Raw genomic sequence first — 21,362 nt, 5'->3', positions numbered from 1 at the left:
GGAGATGGAAAGTTTAAGAAAATACTTAGATTATGAGGGTTTCTAAACCTTTTAAAAAAAACAGCAGTAATAACCCTCTCCAGCTAGGATCTAGTAAACCTTAGCATTACTGTAAGACTAGCTAGCATTACTATAGTGAAGCCTATAATTCTATTAAGATTTGATATCTTCCTAAATGTCTTCATCTTTTAAAAATGTAGTTAACTTCGTAATAACTCTTTGAAGGTGCTCTCTTCATGAAATGTGTTCAGATTTTTTTTTTTTTTTGTCTCAGACTTTTCACTAATTATTAAAGTATGCTTGTCTTAGTGTTCCTTGATTCACACCTGGATACTATGTTTTGAAAGTTAAATGGACATCATATTTCATTCCAGAAAATGTACTTAACACATACATGGGACTTTGCATTTGTGTTTTACAAATAAAATAAAATAACCTAAAATAAAATAAAATTATGTTACAGTAACTGAAAAACTATTTTGGTTTGTGTAAGTGTCCTGTGTGAAAAATAATGTGTGTGAAAACTATGAAACATTCATTGAAATTCCATGTTGCTTTGGTAAAGACCATCTTTTTCATTGATTTGACAGAACTATAAGACGGCATGAAACCTCTATTTCTGCACGCTGGTATGCATTCCCACGAAGTTCTCCCTCATTTTTTTTCTCCTGGATGATGAGCTCGTGCCCTTGTGGATGATTGTACCCATCCACTGCTGTAACTCTAGAATAATGCCTCTATTTTTATTGTTTTTCAGCACCTTAGTTCGGTCGGTCTCTCCAAACGTTGTCTTTGTGTAGACTATTTGACCACACTTCCTCTAGACACTTTTTTTTGACTGTGCTTGAGAGATTGATGGGCTTCACAGAGCATTTTCAAGTGTGATGTGATTCATCTGTACCTCGGCTGATCACTAGAACAATGCTTTGTTTGTTATATTTTGTTCCAAACTTGAGACTCGAGCCCAAAGGGACTGAGTTTCTGTGGAAATAGCTATCATATAGTCAATTCTGTTGCTTATTGTAGTTTGTAAATTAAACAGAATAGATGTTGGAGAGCAGTTTTTTGTGCTGCTTGTTATCCCTTTGCTCTCACTGCCTTCCTGCTGCTGTTGATTAAGTTTAATCTCACAGCACATCAGAATTAAAAGACTGTGCATTTTGTAAGTCTTCTGAAGAAAGCTTTTGTCCCCAGATTCCCTGACAAACATAAGTTGTTATTCGCAGTGGGGTAAATGCCTGAAGCAATGGAGGCAATTGCATGTAAATTGTAAATCTGACTGCAATGCTGAAGCATTGGCTGTATGCTGAGGGTAAACGCAAATGAAGCATATTTGTCTTCATAAAGCAGTAAAATAATCTGTACAGGCTATAAGAGAAAGAGGTTGAGTCATCTGAGTATGAAGTGATTTGAATTCAAAATGGTTAATCATGGACTTTTATATATATATATATATATATTTAATCTGTGTAACAACAAAGGTGGAGCAGCTTTTAGAAAAAATATATTTGGTAAAATAAGTCATTTAGTATGTTACCAACTGGACAAAATAGCTTACTTATTGAGGAAAGCCACAGCTGTACGGATTAACAAACTTCTGATTCATCTAAAACAGATGGTATGGTAAATTGTGGTCTGTTCAAGGTAATTTTCATTTTGGAATTTGCAATTAAGCAAAACACCACAAGTGGTCACCATGCTTACACTGATATGGAATTGGATAAGAGAATTTTAACCCAGTCACAGTCAAAGCTATGAAAATTGTTTTAGCATTTTTCTGCTTGGAGGAGAAATGTTGTAAAAAGCTACTAATGTTTTGAGATGTATTAGCCTATACTGGCTCTCTAAATATAAATATTCTGCTAGTAACTCACTCTACTCTTTCTCAAGTACCTATCTTATAGTTGTGAAGGCTAAGCACATCTTTTACTCTGGAAGTTCCCATTCTAAACAATTGAAGTAGCCCCTAAATGCTGCTTTTCAATATCCCAGCTGACATTCCACTTTTGTTCATGTTTGGAATGCAAATTTGGCTGTGAAACTTCCACTGTTAGAAAAAAAAAAAAAAAAGTTTTGTTTCACTATTCATTTAAGTTGAACAAATTTAAACCATCAATATTTACGTATTTACTCTCAATTAAGAGATATTGGCTAAACAACTTGGGGGAGGGGGAGAGGGTTCAGTGGTTCAAACAACACAGAATATTTGTCACTCCATGTAGATTTGTTGGGAATGTAGCTTTAAACCGGACCTGGGTAGTTTCTGTGGGTATGTAACATTTAAAGTACAGTTTGATGCAGATATTCCTCTGCTGTGGAATATTGACAAGAAAACATTAGCAATAAGAGTAGTTCCCCTAGTGTTTTACGCTACTTCACTTATATTGTAGCATGCAGGTTAAAATAGATAGATAGATAGATAGATAGATAGATAGACAGACAGACAGATAGATAAAAATCAAAGCCCAAACTGTAACAATAAAAAATGTAGTTCTTGTAGTGCCCAAGACAATTCTGGTATGTACAAACGTTAAAAAGATTTGACAGGCTTTGGTGTGTGCAGTTTTTACAGTTTCTTCCAAGGCATTGCTACTTCTAATGTCTATCATGTCATATTAGGAGGAAGTACTTGGTGAACTGATAGTTCAATTCACAATCATATTAGTAGAGAAGTGAGATAAGAGATGTCTGATGATACATGTTACTCATTGATCCTTTCAGTGTACGAGACTTCCCCAGGGTGCAAAACTTTTGCTGTTTATGCAGTTCCAGCTATTCACTTGGACTCCTGCAAGGACAGTATAGGCAGGGAGCTGCTTTGTTCGTGATTTTGTTGAAAGGAAGTTAAGTTTGTTGATTTATCCATGAATCCATTGCCCCCTATACTTCTTTGTATTAATTTTTATTTCTTTTTTTTCCCATTTTTAATTTTTCGTTACTTCATTTCTAAACACTGTTGGATTGTCAGCATCTGCAGAAAGTAGGAATTAGAAGATAGATAACTTGTATGAGTAACAAGATACAAGGCACTCTTCTTATTTCAAACCAGATCCTTGCAGTCTTAGCAGAGATTTCTTGGCACTTCATGTGACCTGTCAAATTGCTGGGTTTAGAAAGTGTGTTTGGTGGAGGTAGAAGAGGGATGTTGTTGAAAAACAGATAATTTTGAAAAACAGATTCCCAAACATAATTAAGCAGGTTTCCTGAAACTTCTTTCCTTCTGACGTACTATTTTATCTTAAGTGTCTGTCCTGTCATCATGAAGTAGAACATTTTTGTCAGCCAAAGGTTTTCATCTTATTGTGGCAAGCTATTATGCTTGGATAGCTGGGTGGTAGTAAGAAGTAAGGTAAGTGGTTAATTGAATACCTTGGCAGGGAAAGGGTGCCGGGCAGATGAAAGGTGGATTTTTGGTTTCCCGAGACAAGTGGTGCCCAGCAGGAGACTGGTTTTCATTATTGCCTTCTGGGGAGGGCGTGTGTCAGAAAAACTCTTGCTGGTCCTGTCTGCAGAACTTTTAATGTAGGTGCTGAGGTTTGTTTTGGGTAGGGTTTGTTTAGTTGTATTCTTTTCTATTTTTCTTCCAGTAGTGATAGCAGAGCAGGGTGATGAGTCCAAAAATTCTCAAGGTAGCTTTTGCTGACACGTTGTAAATCATACACATTTAGGGGATATATAAATCTTGAGAAACGCACTGGGTGACTTTGTTTTCCTTGTCTGTTTCTAATGCAAATGACAGTCTTTACCATCATTCTGACTGCAGTAGTCTCCTTTATTTGTTGTTTTTCTGGAACTAAACTTGTTTAGGTCAACACTTTCGCACCTTCACTTTGGCACCTTATTGCAATTCAAGGAATACTGCTGTTTTGTCTCTCTCTTTGCTTATATCCTTTTGTCTTCCTTCTTTTTTTTTTTTTTTCTTTTGCATAGAATGTTTTTACATGCTTGTGATCAGCTGATGCCTCTTATCTTCCTATTACAGCACTTCTCAGTAACTTACTGCAAACATAAAATAAGTATACAAGCACATACTCATGAGAGGGCATTTTTGTGATCAACCCTGATGGCGGTGTTGCGGAGTTGCTATGTGACTTCAAAATTGCCAACAGTTCTTGCCTATTTTAACTAATTAGGATGAACCCAGTGAATGAGAATTTTTTGTGCTGTTAGTCCTGTCACCAAACAAGTGTACTCTTAGTGCTACATATTTTAATAAGAAGGAAAGACAACATGCAGAATGGTTAAGGAAAGCTGTTTATTTATGCTCTATTTAAAAAATTCACCTACATGTAGTTTGTACAAACTATTAAGTCCCTTTGTGGTCTTTAGAGAGATGTCTTTCACTGGACCACTACGAAACGCAGTGCAGTGAAGTGTTTGGTCTGATTTTTACTCATTTATTTATTTAAAATTTTTTGAAGAGTTGAGATGCCAGAGATAGGACCATTTTGATGTTGTCTTCCTGCTGTTTACAAGCTTTGTGTGAAAATTCACTCAATTTAGTGGTGTGTATCTTGCCTTGAAATTAACAACATTTGATTTTAAAAATATATAGGTACTTTTGAAAAACAACAAAAATAGTAGCTGAAAATAGTAAGGTTTCTATATCTTTATTGAAGTAAAACCTGAGTTTCATTCAACTCAAGATTCATTTAACCTGAATTTCAATTTACATAAATTTAGTTTTACTATTATTACAGACACAACAGCATATGAAAACATATTTTTTGTAGATCTTGAGGAATTTGCATCTAAGATGAGTTAAGTATTTTTTATGGGTATAGCTGAAAAATAAAACTGATTTGGTAGATAAGAAAATATAAATCAGTGCACTAAAGGACTTTTAGCGTTCTGTGTTCATGAAACCTTACCCTCCTGTGTGCCTTTTCTTACCTTATTCTATGTATTTACAACTTTTCCATTGTATAATTTCCTTGAGAAAAAAAACTACAGTATATGTAAGGACTTAATGAGGATCAATATTTCTCATCAGGGATGAGTTTCAAATGAAGTCTCAAAATGCTTTTCTGTGAGGTGTAATTGTTTCAAAATGGCCAGATTTCTTTGCCTGAGTCTGTCACAGAATTTCCACGATACTTCAAAAAAATAATTGGGATGCAAAGGGAGAGGGCTGGGAGAAGCAGAAATCAGTACATAGCCAAGAAATGTTTAGGCATTTCTAGCCTGTTTTTATCGGGCAAGGTGGATGTTGTCCTGACATTATACTGTGGAGTTTGCATGTTACTTACTGTTTCTAAAACAAAAATAAATAGTGTTTTTGTCGTTGGAGTGGTGCTGATATTTCTAAGAGTTGTAACTGCTACCTTTCAAGGCTTGCATCTGCTTTGAATAAAGTATCGCACTTCCCATCCCACCGCAGTGGCATCATAGAATCATAGAATAGCTTGGGTTGGAAGGGACCTTAAAGATCATCTAACTCCAACCCCCCTGCCATAGGCAGGGATGCCACCCACTAGATCAGGCTAGCCAAGGCCCCATCCAGCCTGGCCTTGAGCACCTCCGTAGATGGGGCATCCACAGCTTCTCTGGGCAACCTGTTCCACTGCCTCACTAACCTTACAGTGAAGAATTTCCTCCTAATGTCTAATCTAAATCGATCCTCTTTTAGTTTAAGACCATTTCCCCTTGTCCTATCATTATCTACCCAAGTAAAGAGTCCTTCTCATTCCTTTTTGTAAGTCCCCTTTAAGTATTAAAAGGTGCAGTGAGGTCTCCCCAGAGCCTTCTCTTTTCCAGGATGAACATTGCCAGCTCTCTCAGCCTTTCTTCATAGGAGAGGTGCTCCAGCCCTCTGGTCATCTTTGTAGCCTTCCTCTGGACTCACTCTAACAGGTCCACATCTTTCTTGTGATGGGGGCCCCAAACCTGGATGCAGTACTCCAGGTGGGGTCTCACGAGGGCAGAGTAGACAGGGACAATCATCTCCCTTGACCTGCTGGTCACATCTCTTTTGATGCAGCCCAGGACACAGTTGCCTCCTGGGCTGCAAGCGCGCTGCTGACTCATGCTGAGCCTTTCATCCACCAGAACCGCCAAGTCTCTCTCCACAGGGTTGCTCTCAATGAGTTCTTCTCCCAGTCTGTACTCCTGTCTGGGATTACCCCAGCCCAGGTGCAGCACCTTGCACTTGGACTTGTTGAACCTCTTGCGGTTCACATGGGCCAATTCTCAAGCTTGTCTGGGTCCCTTTGAATGACATCTCTTCCTTCTCTTGTACCACTCAGCTTGGTGTCATCTGCAAACATGCTGAGGTTGTACTCAATCCCATTGCCTGTGTCATTGATGAAGATACTGAAAAGCACCGGTCCCAAGACACATGCCTCAGGGACACTGCTAGTCACTGACCTCCACCTGGACAAAAGGCCAGTAGAATCTGGATGTGACCATCGAGCCAATTCCTTATCCACTGGATGGTACACCCTTCAAATCCATATCTTTTCAATTTAGAGATTAGGAAGTCGTGTGGAACTGTGTCAAGCCTTACAGAAGTCCAAGTAGATGACATCGGTCGGTCTTCTCTTGTCAACTGATGCAGTCGGTCCATCATAGAAGGCCACCAGATTGGTCAGGCACGATTTGCCCTTGGTGAAGCCATGCTGGCTTTCCCAGATCACCTCCATGTCCTGCATGTGCCATTAACATTGCCTCCAAGAGGATTTGTTCCATGATCATTCCAGGCACAGAGGTGAGGCTCACTGATCTGTAGTTCCCCAGGTCTTCCTCTCTATGTTTTAAAAAAAATTGGAGTAATGTTTCCTTTTTTCCAGTCGCCGGGGACTTCACCTGACTGCAATAATTTTTCAAATATGATGAAGAGTGGCTTGGTGACTACCTCAGCCAATTCCCTCAGGACCCTGGGATGCGTGTCATGAGGGCCCATAGACTTGCAGTTGTAAAGTTGTGTCAGGAGGTCCTGAACTTACTCTTTGTTTGCAGTGGGAGGGACTCTGCTCCCCTGGCCACTGCCTGGAGGTTCGGGGACTAGGGAGGTGTGGGAAGCCTGACCACTAGTGAAGACCGAGGCAAAGAAGTTGTTAAGAACCTCTGCCTTCTCCACATCTGTTGTTACCAGTTCTCCATCTTCATTTGTCAGAGGTGATACATTCTCCTTAGTCTTTCTTTTGCAGCCAGTGTACCTTGAGAACCCCTTCTTGTTATTCTTTGCATCCCTTGACAAGTAGAGTTCTGTCAGTGCCTTCGCTTTCTCGATCCCATCCCTGTACATCCAGACGGCATTTCTGTACTATTCCCAGGGCACGTGGCCCTGTTTCCACTGTCTGTGCATTTCTTCTTTTGCCTAAGTTTGACGAGCAGGTCCTTGTTCAGCCATGCTGGTTTCCTACCTTCCCTGCTTGATTTATTACATATGGGAATAGAGAGCTCTTGTGCTCTAAGGAAAATATCCTTAAAAAGTTACCAGCTCTGATCAGATCCTCTGTCCCTAAGGACCATGTCCCATGGGATCTCATCCACTAATTCTCTGAATAGCTGGAAGTTGGCTCTTCTGAAGTTCAGGGTCCTGACTTTGCTCTTAGCTAGGCCCATACCCCTCAATATCACACGTTCAACCAGGGCATGGTCCCTGCAACCCGGACTTCCTCCAGTCTTAAACTCTTTAACAAGCTCTTCTACATTGGTGAGCACCAGGTCCAGTAACGCTTCTTCTCTGGTAGGTTTATCTAACACCTGGACGAGGAAGTTATTCTCAGTGGACTCCAGGAGTCTCCTGGATTGCTTACTGCCTGCCATGTGGCTTTCCCAGCAAACATCCAGGTGATTGAAATCTCCCAAGAGGATGAGAGCCTGTGAGTGAGAAGCTTCTTGTAGTTGGAGCAAGAAGGCCTCATCCACAGGCTCCCCCGATCAGGTGGCCTGTAGCAGACCCCAACCACAAGACATCCTTTGTTGGTCCAGTCCTTAATTTTTACCCGCAGGCTCTCAACTGACTCTTGGCTGTTTCTCAGGGGGAACTCTTCACAATCTATCAATTTCTTCTTCGTCCACATCCTTCCTGTGGATGCAGCTCTTCTGCAGAGTTGGACTTTCCTGTCTATTTAAGAGAAAGATAAATTGATGTAGGAAATAATAGTAAGGAAATAAACCTCACAGTCAGAATAGTATCACAGTAAAATTCATTTCTGAACAGCTGGCCGTGCATGAGTTTTGTACTTATTTGATAGCTGCAAGGCTCAGTGAGCAAAAAGATGACTCACCTGTGATATGTTATTTTGTTTTACAGGAAAAGGCTCAGTGTTTGCAGAAGGCTTTTGTTTCCCAAGCAGATAAATCCACGCAGACAGAACTTGTAGGCCATGATGTAAGTAGCTGTATTGAGCAGTCCTTTTTTCTTTTTCATCTTTATGGGTTTTCAAAGTTCTATCAACCTGTTTGCTTCTGCTGCTGTTGTGTCTGTGCATTGATTTAATGGGATTTACTGGAACATCATTCATCCTTTGCTCTTAAATGATTTTTAAATGACTTCTGCAACATGAGAAGGTAATTGCAGCTACCTGCCAGCATACCAATACCCTGTTAATTTTATGCTTTACAAACAGCACAGAATTAGCTTAAATGAATGCAGAGGATATGTATTAATGGATTGTAATTTTTTTTTCAGTGTCAACAGTCATTTACACACTTATTAACAAGTTAATTAGGTTATTATGTTTATAATCACCATATGCTATCCAAACAAAATTTGAATTTTGGAAGGTAATGGAATAGGTCTAATTATGACAAGTATTGTTAAAGTTATATTTCTTGAAGAGCATCACTCAAAATTTCTGCTGGAAAGTGAAATGATACTTTTTACCATCATGGAAGAACATAAGAACATAGTAGAAAACATTTTTGTCTGCTTTTTTTTTTTTTTAAATAAAAGATATCTTTTTTTTTTTTTGTGGGACATCAGTTGAATATATGTGAGAAAATTACTTGTTTATATGAGCCTTCTTAAATAATCTGTGATTAAAAATGCCAGAATGTTGTATATTTAGGACAGTTCTTTTGTTCTGTCATTTAAGCAGAATCTAACAGAGTACTTCTCACCAAAGACTGTTCTGCAAACTAAGGCTGTGTTTCTGCATTGATATATATCAACGTGCTGCTTCCAATTTATAAAAGAAACACTGGAATCAAAGCAGGTTTTGAAACCTTTCTTTCAGCATGTATTTTATCAGTGGAACATTAAAGTTTTTGTCTTCCAAGTCTTCAGGTAGTCTTGTGAAGATAAAAAAAGTAAAATTTTCACATTTTAATCAGAAAAGTTATTGAAGTCAAGTATGCTTTTCTTTTTTTTGTCTCTTTTTTTAAGTTGATTCAAACAAGAAGTATGACTTATTATTATTATTATTGTAAGTAAAATAGGTTGCACAAAAATATTTACCATATATGCCATTTACTAATAATTACTTTTTTTATGTATATTACTCTTAACACTTGTGGGCTTTTTGTTTTCTTTCTTCTAAGTATTTTTTCATTTAGGGCACGTGTCAGTATTTTACTTGATGTACCTACCTCCACTGATTTCTTGTGCATGGGTTGCAAAATATGAGCCTGTGTATTCTGCTGCATTCATGTATTCTGCTGTATTCATCTGTGAAATAGCAACAATGTCATCTGGGCATACTGAAACTGTGAGGTGTATCTACTGATGATGAAAATCCCATAATATTCACAAATACCTTTAAAACTGTTAATGGTACAATTCTGTACCTCTTTCTGCTGGGGCTAATTATCCTTAATAGCTACTTTACTAACAAGAGCTCAGATGTTAAGTAAAAGTCTTCGACTACAAATGACAGTGACCAATTTCTAGGATTTTTTTTTTTAACAGTTATGATTTATGCATTTGGTTGTTATCCCTACCCTGCCCTAAACCAAATATGTGGTATATGCTGCAGTGATTCATGCTGTTAACTGAGTTTTTCTTCTTTTTCCAGTCTTTTTTTTCCTATGGAGGGGGGGATTTTTGTGTTGGTAGAGGGTTGCTGATTCTGTGGTAAAATTAGATGCCCCACCCTCCCCCAAACAGATACAGTTTCCTAGATGAGGTCTGAGTATTAAAGATAACAACAATAACAATACAAATCCTTTTCTTTAGCAGTATTCTCTTCAACAGTAGTGAAACATTTTTCAACCTTCCCTGGTAAATTGTCTCTACCATGTCATGGTTGAAATCGTATGTTTTTTATATAGTACACAGTAACGGAAGAACAAAAGGATATGTGGAATATTTTTGTATCAAACAACACATCCACCTATACTTATCTTGTAGAGAATACTTGTAGAAATTGTGTTACAGGGAATAGATTACAGAGAAAGTTGAACCAGTCTACAGGAATGAGTCGTGCTTACTATGACCATCATGAAGGGAATTCAAGCCGTGTAAGAATGAAGAAGAATGTACAAATAAATAATTTTAACACTTTTCATATTAGTGTTATAAACTTTTGCTCATTCATTTATTAGATCATGCAGCTTTTCTCCAAAGGTTTTTTATTACAGGTAATTAGTTCAGCTGTGTTTACATTGTAGCCAAGTGGCAATTACATTGGTATTCTTTGCTTGTATATGAGATTTTCAAAACCAAAACGTAACCCTGGCAAATGGTATCCGTACATCATTTTGTCTAGGATTTGTGTACGTGTAACTACAAGAATACTGTGCTAATGTGAAATTAGATTAAATAGTCAAATGCAAAAGAGAATGCAAGAGAGAATCTTCAGCACATTGGTCACACATTCTGAGTGCAGCATACATTGAATACTAAAGATATGTAGTTTAACAGGTAAGCAGAAAAATTAAGTTCATTCCCTCATCACTACAGATTTGCTACTGTAAAGCAAAACAAGCAATCAAAAAAGTCAAATATTTTAACCCTTAATACAACTTCAAAAATGAGTGATAGATAAATGTATTATCAATAATAGCATTATTTCACTGATGTTGTAAACACAGAATATACTTCATACTGTAGTATTTCTGAAATCCTTAAGTTAGTGTTTAACATGTGCTTAATATGACCACTATGCTACTTGACTACATTGAAAGTAAAATATCAAGCTAGCTGCCATGTGTATCATGGAAAGACATTAGAAAATAATCCAGGTTTCATAGAAAGCTAATTGCTTTCTAGTGCAGAATGACAAGGAACTTCTACCTTATGATAGTCCTAAAATTAATCTTAAAGTATATGAACTAAGAATAATTTAAAACTTTTTGTGAGTCTTGCAGAAAGAGCCATGTGCACAACAGATTAATGTGGGAGACTGCAAAATGATGAAGTTTCTTAAATAGTCAATGCCAATTTAATCTTCTGCACCTTTCTCTGTCTGAATGGCCTTATTATATTGAGGAATCAACAACTAATTTCTTACATGCCAATCAGGTTACTATACAACTAACATTGTGACTGATTACAATAGCATGTTAACTGATACAATGCTAGTAAAGGAGATAAATAAATAGTCCTAAGTATCATGCTGGCATCACATCAGCACACAAGCATGTGCCATTGCAAATGAGTTTTCCTTAAAATGTGTCCTGAAAGCAGAATCAAACAACCACAGTACAGTTCTCTATTTCAGTCAGAAAAAGAATTCCAGCTCATCATCGGTCTATCAGGTTTTTGATGAAAATTATTTGTCCTTAATTTTGATATACCTGGAGTAGAAGTTTCTAGGGGTTGGCATGATTTCTAAAGTGCCTTTTCTATGTTTTCTTTGTTGCTGATATTACAGATTTCACAATCCTGAACTGCTGTTCTGTGCTTTGTCTCTCATACTGAGAGTGAAACTGATGTATACAGGTTTTGGACTGGTTCTTAACTCATTCCCCATTTATTGAGTATCCATTCCAGCTTAGTGATTACCTGACATTTTGTCTTGTGCTTCTAGAGTCTCAGACAACAAACTTGCAAGTTATTGCTACCAGTCTGCTTACTGTTTGATTTGCATATGTTTACAACAGTGCTGGCTGATACACAAACAAAAACTAACTCCAAAACCCTGTACTATCATGCAAAATCAAAATTAATAGGTGTCCATACTAATACATTTTCAGGGTATTTGTCTTGTAGCTTGTTCTACATTACCTTGGACAGCATTTCCCTCTCAAAGGTTGGGCACCTCTTTCTACAGAACCTCTTTGTTTCACTAGGAGGGAGTGGAAGATACAGACCTGGATGCTGTAACTGTTCCCCTCCACCTCCTACCAATCCTGCTTGTCTTCCCTGGCCGCCAGGCTTTATGGATACTGTGAGGAACTACAATGCACTATGTCTTCTCCTTTAGGAAGGGAAGAGAATACTAACATACTTAAATTTTCTAGTTTAATCTGAATATATCTAAATATGTATATACAGTCCACAGTATCATATAGTTTGTTACAGTGTGAAATGGATTGCATTATCCCACCTAAACCAGAAAATCATCGTGCTTCCACTTTTGCTTTTTTTTTTCTTTTTTCTTTTAGCCTGGGAAACTGATGTCCACCTGCTATTGTATGTTACTACTACATTTTCTCCACTTATTTCATCTCTTGGGGGTTGTTTTCTAAATTGTATGGTGAGATAATGCAAAATCCTGCCTAATATACCTCTAACACAATTCTTCAAAAAGTAAGTTCACTTAGAAATCAAATCAATGGTTAAGCATTTCAGTCTTTGCTTTGCTGGTACTCCTGCGTACCTATCCAAAAATGGATATCCAAGTTGTTCTTGGAGTGCATATTCATTTCCCACAACTTCCTCCATAAATCATTTTCTCTTCTTCTCGTGTCCAGTTTCCCCATTTTCAGTATGCCATTTCAAAACTTCTAGGCAAAATGTGTTCTAGGCTGTCCTACTCCTGCAAATTATTTCAAACTTTCCATCCAGTGATTGCAAAATATTTTGCTGAAACTTTTTTTTTTTGTTGTTCTTAATGATTGCTTCCCACCAAATCTTTCCAAACATACTGTCTAACCATCAAAGCCCAGGTTATTTGCTGTGTGAGTTCCAGTAAAGGTAGTCACATTTATTAGTTTAAAAGTAAACTGGGTTTGGGGGTAGAAACTGTGACTTGCAGCGTGGAAATCAGAGAGGCTTCCACTAACTAGTTTACTTTGCATTCTGTAGTGGTGCTCAGTAAGTGCAAATGCTCTTCATTTGTGATTTGTAGAATTCAACTTGGCTTCTGTACAAATAAGATCAGTTGTAATATCTGTAGTAAAATGTGGCTTGATATAGTAGTGGAGTCTCCTCGTAGACCAAAATTAGAATAATACTGCAGTGTCTGCATCTTTTAAAACATAGTCTTTCTGTAATACATCTGTAATAAGTGTAATAAGATATTCTTGACTTTTTACTTTTCCATCTTCCTACTTACTCTGTATTTCTCTGTCACAAGCTTCTTCTGTTACACTAATGAGATAAGTAGTAGGACACTAAAAAATGAGACCATTCAATAGTTTTTACTTGGTTAAAATTAAAAAAAGCCATCTTTGTCTCACTAAGTCATGCTTTACTGATTCTGTTCATGCACTACACTGAATACTATTAGTGTCCTATTTATAAGGCCGGAGAATGGTTTGGGAATATCTTACTAGCACTGAAAGCTTTTGAATTTTGTTCCTTTATAAATAATGACTAGTCAAAAGGAAAGGTAAAATGAGAAAGGAAAAGTTGATTTCAAAATTTAATAGTTTATCAAAAGTAAATGAATTCGGTATTTAGTAAAATGGATCAATTTAATGGAAATTCTCTAACATAGCAATGTTTTGAAATAGGTTTTGAGCATGTTTTCTTAAAAATATATTAAAATAAACAAAAGTAGACTCAGCTGGAAGAAAAGATCAATGAGCAAACTTCAGAAATTAACAATGGATAACCACAGTACTATAAAGCAATGTATTTTTAAGAATGTATGTTTTGTTTTATTTTATTTTGTTTTATTTTATTTTACTTTATTTTACTTTATTTTACTTTACATATTATTGAGTTTAAAATCAGTGGTTTTTAACACAGAATGATCTACTCACACAGTTCTATCATAATGTGGAAATATTTTCATGTTGTGTGCATGCCGCATATAGATCCCCTCTATTAGCATAAACTGTCTCATTCTGGAGACCTTTTTCCTGTACAAACATGGCATCTGTTGTAAATATTTTCTAACTAGAACTGTCATACACAAGCTGAAGAGTTGTATTTCCATTTTTGTATGCAATGTCATTTAACTCATTGTTATGTTGATCATTGGTATGAAAGAAGCTTTATTATTACATGCTGCCTGCATGCTGGCTTACAACAGAAATGAAAAAATTTCATATAACTTTGTGTTGCCATCAAACCATGCATCTTTAAGATTTCATTTCATTTTTCTTTTCTTTTTTCTTTTTCTTCTTTTTATTTTTTTTAAAGGCCCTGTGGAATTCTTCATGTTCTGAAGGCTTAGTTTACAAACCTATCAGCATCTCATTGGTTCCATCATTATTAAATTAAAAAAACAACATCTGGACACTCCACACTTACGGATTTAATTAAATACTGCTGTATATGAAATGAGCTGCAAGTTACCATTCTTGGCAAAATTGGATTACTTTGTATTTACATTATCAACAGCCAAACATCACTTTTGTCAGCAATATATTCATTATTAAATGTATCAATGAGTAAATTATTAGTAAGATATCATGAAGTTATTATCAGAAATAAAATTCATTTATTCTTATTGTACATACTTTAATCATCCATTGGTGATTCACAACAAGTAAGAAAATACTTCAGTGATGCTTCTCTCTGAGATTTGAATATACATCATCAAGATGTGGAAACCTAAGGAAACTATTAGTATTGCAACCTTACATTTTTGGCTTCCAGTAATAATAACTTTGCACTGTTTGTAAATACAGGGTCAGTGCCTTTCAGTATGTGCTCTGTTTGATGAATTCATATTTGTAATTTACATGTGAGATTCAAGAGACATTTCTGCAGGGTATTTCTTAACCTTTTATAAGGTTAGAATTCACTCAGCTTTATCCTAGGAAATGAAAGAGCTGATCCTAGTGTACACTGTGATTTTTGAATCCATTTGAATCACAGCTTTACTCTACTTTTTATGTGTTTTTTTTTTTGAGTACTTTGGCTTCTAAGAGATGTTGCTAAGACACCACCAATGCACGTGAGCAAAAAAAATATTGCGTTTCCTGGACATGAAGGTGCTACTTAGAGTAGTTAAAAAAAAAAAAAAAAAGAGAGAGAGAGAAAAAGTCATCGCTGGATTATGGCCTTATTAATCAAGAAATCAGAAGCAAAACGGAGGGTTCATCACAAACCCTGTCACCACTTCTTTCAGTGTTCCCTTACCCCGACTGACTTAATTCAGCTGAGGATGTACTTCATTCACCCACCTTTACCAGGTAAGATAAGAAGGCAACTGTGCCAGCAGTATGCTTAAACCTTTCCTGCTAATATGTTCTTCTACAAACAAGAGATAATATTTCAATCTTCTTACTGTGCCATTTTGATCAGGCCACGTAATGTATAGTAGGAACATTTATTCAACCTGAGCAACTGTTCAGCATCCTTGGCTTTAATTTCTGCGGCCATATTACTCTCATTTAAAAATAACATTTCACCGGTTATTCTGAAATGGATCTGAACTGAAAATAAAAGCAAATAACTAAAAAAGTCCTGTAACTCTTTAAAGTGAATGGACCTTCCTCACAGGTGATGTTTCATTATCTTGGCTTATTATGGTACCACTCAACATGGTGCTACTATTTACCAATCTTATTTCATCTTTTCTTCTTTTGTTTACAACAGCAGTCTTCAGCATCCTCTCATTCTTTCAGTCAGTCTTCCTGAGATTTTTTTGTGCATATAATTGCACAGTTTTTTCTGTTTGTCAGAAGTATCTTGAAAAAAACATATAAGTAGCAAATACTTTACAGAAACAACTGAAATAAGCATGTGCATATTACCCTTTTTGAACTTCGCCTTCCTTATTGACCTTTATCTGTTGCCATTCTTCCTTCTCTTCCTTGGTACTTGAGAATCCTTTTAATAATCTTTCAGCATAGAATTGCCTACCTTTTGCTGTTTGTCATGCTTTCTTTTTTTTCATCACCATCTTTATTATGCTAATATTTTCAGTCCATGTAGGATAACGTTATCTGGAAGAGGATAGGGAAAGCATTTTTCATTGTGGTGCTTTGGCACAGAGATTAGTATGCTGCTTAAAGAAATAGATCTAGGGAATGAAGAGAGTTGTGAAAAAAACTGCATAAGGCAGTGAAAGAAGAAAAGTAGAAGAAAAAAAATAATTTCAGGATTCAGATGAGAAGGAAAAACTAGTTTTGCTTCCTAAATGATCAGTCTTTGTACCTGTTTCTCCTGAGTCTTTATAAAAGTGTATGTAAAATACTAGCTATTTCTAAAACTTTCTTGTGGTAGAGGTGTTGCTAGCAGCTGTCACTTCATTGCAAAACTGAGCACAGACTTTGGGGGTAATGAGCATAAGAGTTGGGATTTTAACTTTTCCAGGAAATTACTCATAATTTCCAATACCCTTTTCCTAATTTGTTTTAGTTTTATGATTATTTTTTTTCCTAACCTTAACCATATGAACAAATAAAAAATTACTCGGGGTTGGTTTTTTGCTCACATGGCATTCCAATGGTCTGGAAAAAAGTCATGATAGATAAGTAGATATTTAGACTTCAGGGAGACACAATCAAAGTATCTATTAAGGTCATAAACATACAAAAGTCACTTGTTTTATAAATTACTGTGAATGGAGAACTTATTAGAATATCTCTATACAGTGGATTTTCTCTTTACTTGGCAGCAGTTAGCAGTACAGAAGTAGTATTCAGATTTTATGCTTATGATGAGGACCAAAAAATAGTTGACAAGACAGTTATTCTAGTATGAAAACATAAAACAGTCTAATAAGTCTTAATTGCTCTACCAATTAGTCCTTTTGAATGTATAGTAGTGAGGAAAACAACTATTTTAGCAAGTGCTGTAATAATACTGAATATGGACAATATGCAGTTAATCCACTGATGATTTTTGCCACCTTGCAGAGTAGTTTGTAAGAGTTCACACCAGGCTGTTACACTCAAAATCTTTTCATGAGCAAAACCCACACTTTATATGCATGGACAAGAACTTCGTTAGTCTAATTAAATTCTTAACAATTTAATCAAATATTTTTTATTTTTATTATTACAGTTACAATGATACTAGCATGTCCATTTCAAATTATAAACAGACAAAATTAAATATACACAAAAATCCTAGTACCTACAACTTTCTTGTAATGCTCACTATTGCACAACTTCTCTTGATACAAAGGTCAATAGCTCCGGGTCAGTCATGGAAGTGGTACCATTACAGCAAATCTGGTATCACAGCTCCTTGTCAGGAGTCTGATGTTAACATTGATTTCTTTCCTTCTCCTCTTTTTGGAGGTCCGCTTGGGATCTCTCTTATATGTTTGCTAACATGTTCTACACCTTGCTCTTTCTCATTGATCTGCAAGTCCACATGACGTCTCTGTTATCTTTGCAACCGGTTTTACTGTGCTCCAAAGGTGTTTCCTTCCTTTGATGGTGAGTAACTACTGCTGCTGAGTTGTTCATAGCCCTGGGGCATCTGGTATCATCCAGTGTCTGTGCTTTTAATGCATTAGCTGTCACCCATGCCTATACATGTTTTAGTTTCCTTTTTGTTTAAAGATCATTCTTCCCAGAAAAAGTGTTTGTTATTGGTATCTGCAAGGTGTAAATGTACATTTGTGTGGCATAACATCTACTATTAGTTACAAAGATAAACAATTGATTATGAAAAAAAAAATAATAACCTGCTCATCAGATAATTGCTCTTAGGAGCTAAAGCAAATCTTTAGGAGGGCCAGACGAAAAAAATAAAAGTAAATAAAAAGACTGTGTCTTGTTACAAGCAGTGGCAACTGGGTGTTTATAGATATACAATGTTAAAATCATGTTGGCAAAATAATTTATTCTCATATTGAGCATTGACATTAACAAGTCACACCTTCTTTTTCCAATTAATGTTTTGCAAGAGGTATCAAATAACCTGAATTTAGTTTCTGCACTTTTCTCAAGGGATTTCCAAAGGTCTGTGTGTAGCGCTGTTTGCAAGGGTGATAAAAGTGGAAATTGAGTCACTGGATGTAAAAACTAACCAAAACAAACAAAACACAGGTGCGGAAATGATACAGCTTGAGCAAATATTCTGTGGTAGATGTTGAGAATTTGAGAAGGACCAAGAGTAATTTTAAGAGTGACAAGCAGTTAGAGACAGACAAGTCTCCAAAAACCTGGGGTGAGATACAGATGAGGAAAGGATATGTACTGCTTAAACTGAAGAGAGATTGTTTCATTTGTCAGTGTGTGTGGTTGTTCATTTTTTGTGGTGTTTTTTTGTTTGGTTGGTTGGTTGGTTTGTTTGTCATTTAAACAAAACCACCTAATCTTCTGAAGCAGTTAAACATGGAAACCTGAAGAACAGTGTAAATGCTGGCACATAAATTATTCTACTGTAACTCAATACGCATTTGTGCCAATAAAAAAAAGTGTACAACAGGTCTATTAAGAAACGTAATCATTGGGACTGTTTGAAAACATAGGTAGTTAGGTAGTATGTGCATAGTGGCAGGGTTGGAAAGTCTGCTTTCTTAAGTAGTTAGGATGCCTGTGGTTTATCTTCTGGAGCTGAATTTATCCAGTGCTAACTTTTTAGGTATGTGTATATGATTTGGTCATTTATATTATAGTTTAAATTCTTCAGTATGATTTAGATCTTTATATAAACTTCAAAGCTGAAAGAGCTTAGAAGGATAACCTTAGCATACAATGTATGACCTATGTTACGCACCAATAACAGAAACAGAAAATGTCATGTATATCACTGCTCTATTACTAGTACTTTCTCAACAGAAATGCAGTGAGAACTGCAACCAGGCTGTGTACTATGCCTTTATTTCAATACAGTGGTTTTCTAGTTCATTTCATTCATTTATTCATTTTTAGTAATGGAAATTTCTACTTTTTAAGAGTAAAATATTAGCATTAATAATAAAGCAGCAAGAAGGAGCATGATGACGGGAAAGGATGAGAAATGAGATTTGGGGAACAATAACATTTCTTTTGTAGTGTACAAAAAGGTATTAAATTGAAAACAGAATATGGGTAACACTAATAAAAGAAAAAAGTTTTTTTGTTTTTTTTTTTGTTAGCAAATGCACTGCCTAAAAAACTTGCAAAGATGTATTTTGTGTCTGCACAAAATGATGCTGAAGTTGCAAGTGCATAAATCATGTTACAACCTTGTGTTTAGTACCAGCTTCGTTACTTTCAGGGAGATTTTTATTCATCTAAAAATGTTCAGAAGAAACTTGGTAGTGCTGCTAATGTTGACTATCACAATGAAATTAAGTTATAGCTTTGTGTCTGATACTAAAATAAGAGGATTAGATCTACATTGTGTAATAATGCATACATACTAACCTATATTTGGGGAGAAATGCCAACACCTTCACTGACAAAATATTATGGTTTTAAGTGAACAAGAGCAAAGCACAACTGGATAAGAGGAGTGGATGATGAACACACAGAGGCAGTAGGATCTTCACACCTAAAATATATGAAACAATTTTAAGTTCAGACATCAGAGATATGAGTTTACCAATGTGCAATTATTTAAAAGTGCACATCTGAATACATTTGTGTATCTTGTGTACATCTGTACTTCTTCTTCCAGTCGTTTAAATGATTGAGAAGAAAAGATTAATGTCAGGCCAAATTGAAAGACAAAATGAAGAAAGACAAGTTTCCCCCATTAGAGTGCAAGTTTGCAAAAGGACCAGTTCGATAGGAAAGTGGAGCCTCTCTGGCTCCAGTGGAGTTGACTTTTAAGATTCTGTGTATTTTGCAAGCATCCAAATACCCTGAAAAAAACTTATATAATTGCAGAAAGTGAACAAAAATCCTGATACTAACATGAACTGTTCAGAGTTTGTCCTGTATTTGCTCATACTCCTGCTTTCACAAGGTTTTTTGAAGGCTTGTGAGACTATCCCCAGAAGCCAGGAGGTGCTTACTAGAGAAACAGTAGCTAACATGTTAGTTGTGTACCTAAGATTGTTTAGATAGTTTTGCATAACAAAATAATTCCAGGAATTTCTAATCATTGTAGTAAATAGAAGTGAGCACATTGTTTTTATGCAAGAAGCTTTCTGAATTGCGAAACTGAATATAAGAGCTGAAGCCACAGGTAATACTGTTAATGGGACTCTGCAACTATTGAGAGCATATCAGTGAACTCAAGGCAGGGCTATGAAGTCAGGGTCATTAGAGCTTTCCTGTTCTTTAGTTGGGCTCTAAAATGGAGGGGCTGACTGTGCTTCTTCAGAGAATGTAGTGGTGTCTGAGCAAACTGCTAGGTGGCTGTTGTCATGTACAAAGGCTGTCTTTGGCAATTGCCAAAGAACAAGTCACAAGAAACATTTAATACTGCTAGTGTGGAAAAGCTTTGATGAAGTGGTGTACCACATTTATTTATTTATTTATTTATTTTACATTTACGTGGTGAATATATGGTGGTGGCGCATGCCGAACAGTTCCTAGGGAGTAGGACATGATATTTTTTTCTTTTCCTATAGTTGAGAATGATGCTAGCTGCTATGATGAAAACCTGCAAAAAGAAAATAAAGCCATTGTGAATTCTATGAATTCATATATGAATTCACATATGTGAATTCTATACACATGTCTAGAAATTTGTATTGTTTTATTTTGTTTTGTATCAATTAAGAAATTTGCAAACTTCAGTTTTCTTGAACTATTCATAATAGATTCTGATTGGCAAATATCAAGAGAGCTTTACTGTATGCTGTCAACATGGATCTTGGACTGCCTACGAAACAGCTATTTTCAGTTGACAATGCAGATGTAAGATTTAATTAAAATACTTATAAATTGTTTTGGGCATCTACAGAAAACTTTAGTCTGCCACAAAGCTTACTTTTCAGTAGTGTTTTGCATTATGTTATATTTCATAATATAATGAATTTCAGTAGGTCTTGCCGCTTTTCTAGCTAAACACAGAATGTTTTTTTGTGTGTGTTTTTCATATCACACATTGGTGAAAGATCATAGCACGCAAATGTGCAGAGAGGTCATTGACATGATGTATTCCACTGTCATACTAGTTTGCACACTTTAGTGCAAATAATCCTTGTTATTGCAGGCAAATATGCATACAATTCTTAAAATTGACTTCTAAAACTCTAGGTGAATTACTGTTTGTTGTGGTTTAGCCCGGCTGGCGG

The 21,362-nt window shown here is 36.1% G+C and overlaps 1 protein-coding gene across 4 annotated transcripts in view; it reads left to right on the top strand.

The window, feature by feature from the left end:
• Positions 1-21,362, top strand: part of CCSER1 (coiled-coil serine rich protein 1) — a 672,229-nt gene that overhangs the window by 419,176 nt on the left and 231,691 nt on the right. For 3 of the 4 annotated variants that reach the window (XM_040555665.1, XM_040555666.1, XM_040555667.1), the window contains exon 9: positions 8,261-8,338. In XM_040555665.1, coding sequence (XP_040411599.1) covers positions 8,261-8,338 — 78 coding nt within the window. Of the gene's footprint in view, positions 1-8,260; positions 8,339-14,422; positions 15,224-21,362 lie in introns of those variants that run through there. The other variant, XM_040555668.1, reaches the window with a different exon arrangement.

Source organism: Cygnus olor, chromosome 4, assembly GCF_009769625.2.
Source record: "Cygnus olor isolate bCygOlo1 chromosome 4, bCygOlo1.pri.v2, whole genome shotgun sequence".
Lineage (NCBI taxonomy): Eukaryota > Metazoa > Chordata > Aves > Anseriformes > Anatidae > Cygnus > Cygnus olor.
This window is presented reverse-complemented; position numbering and strand designations above follow the sequence as displayed.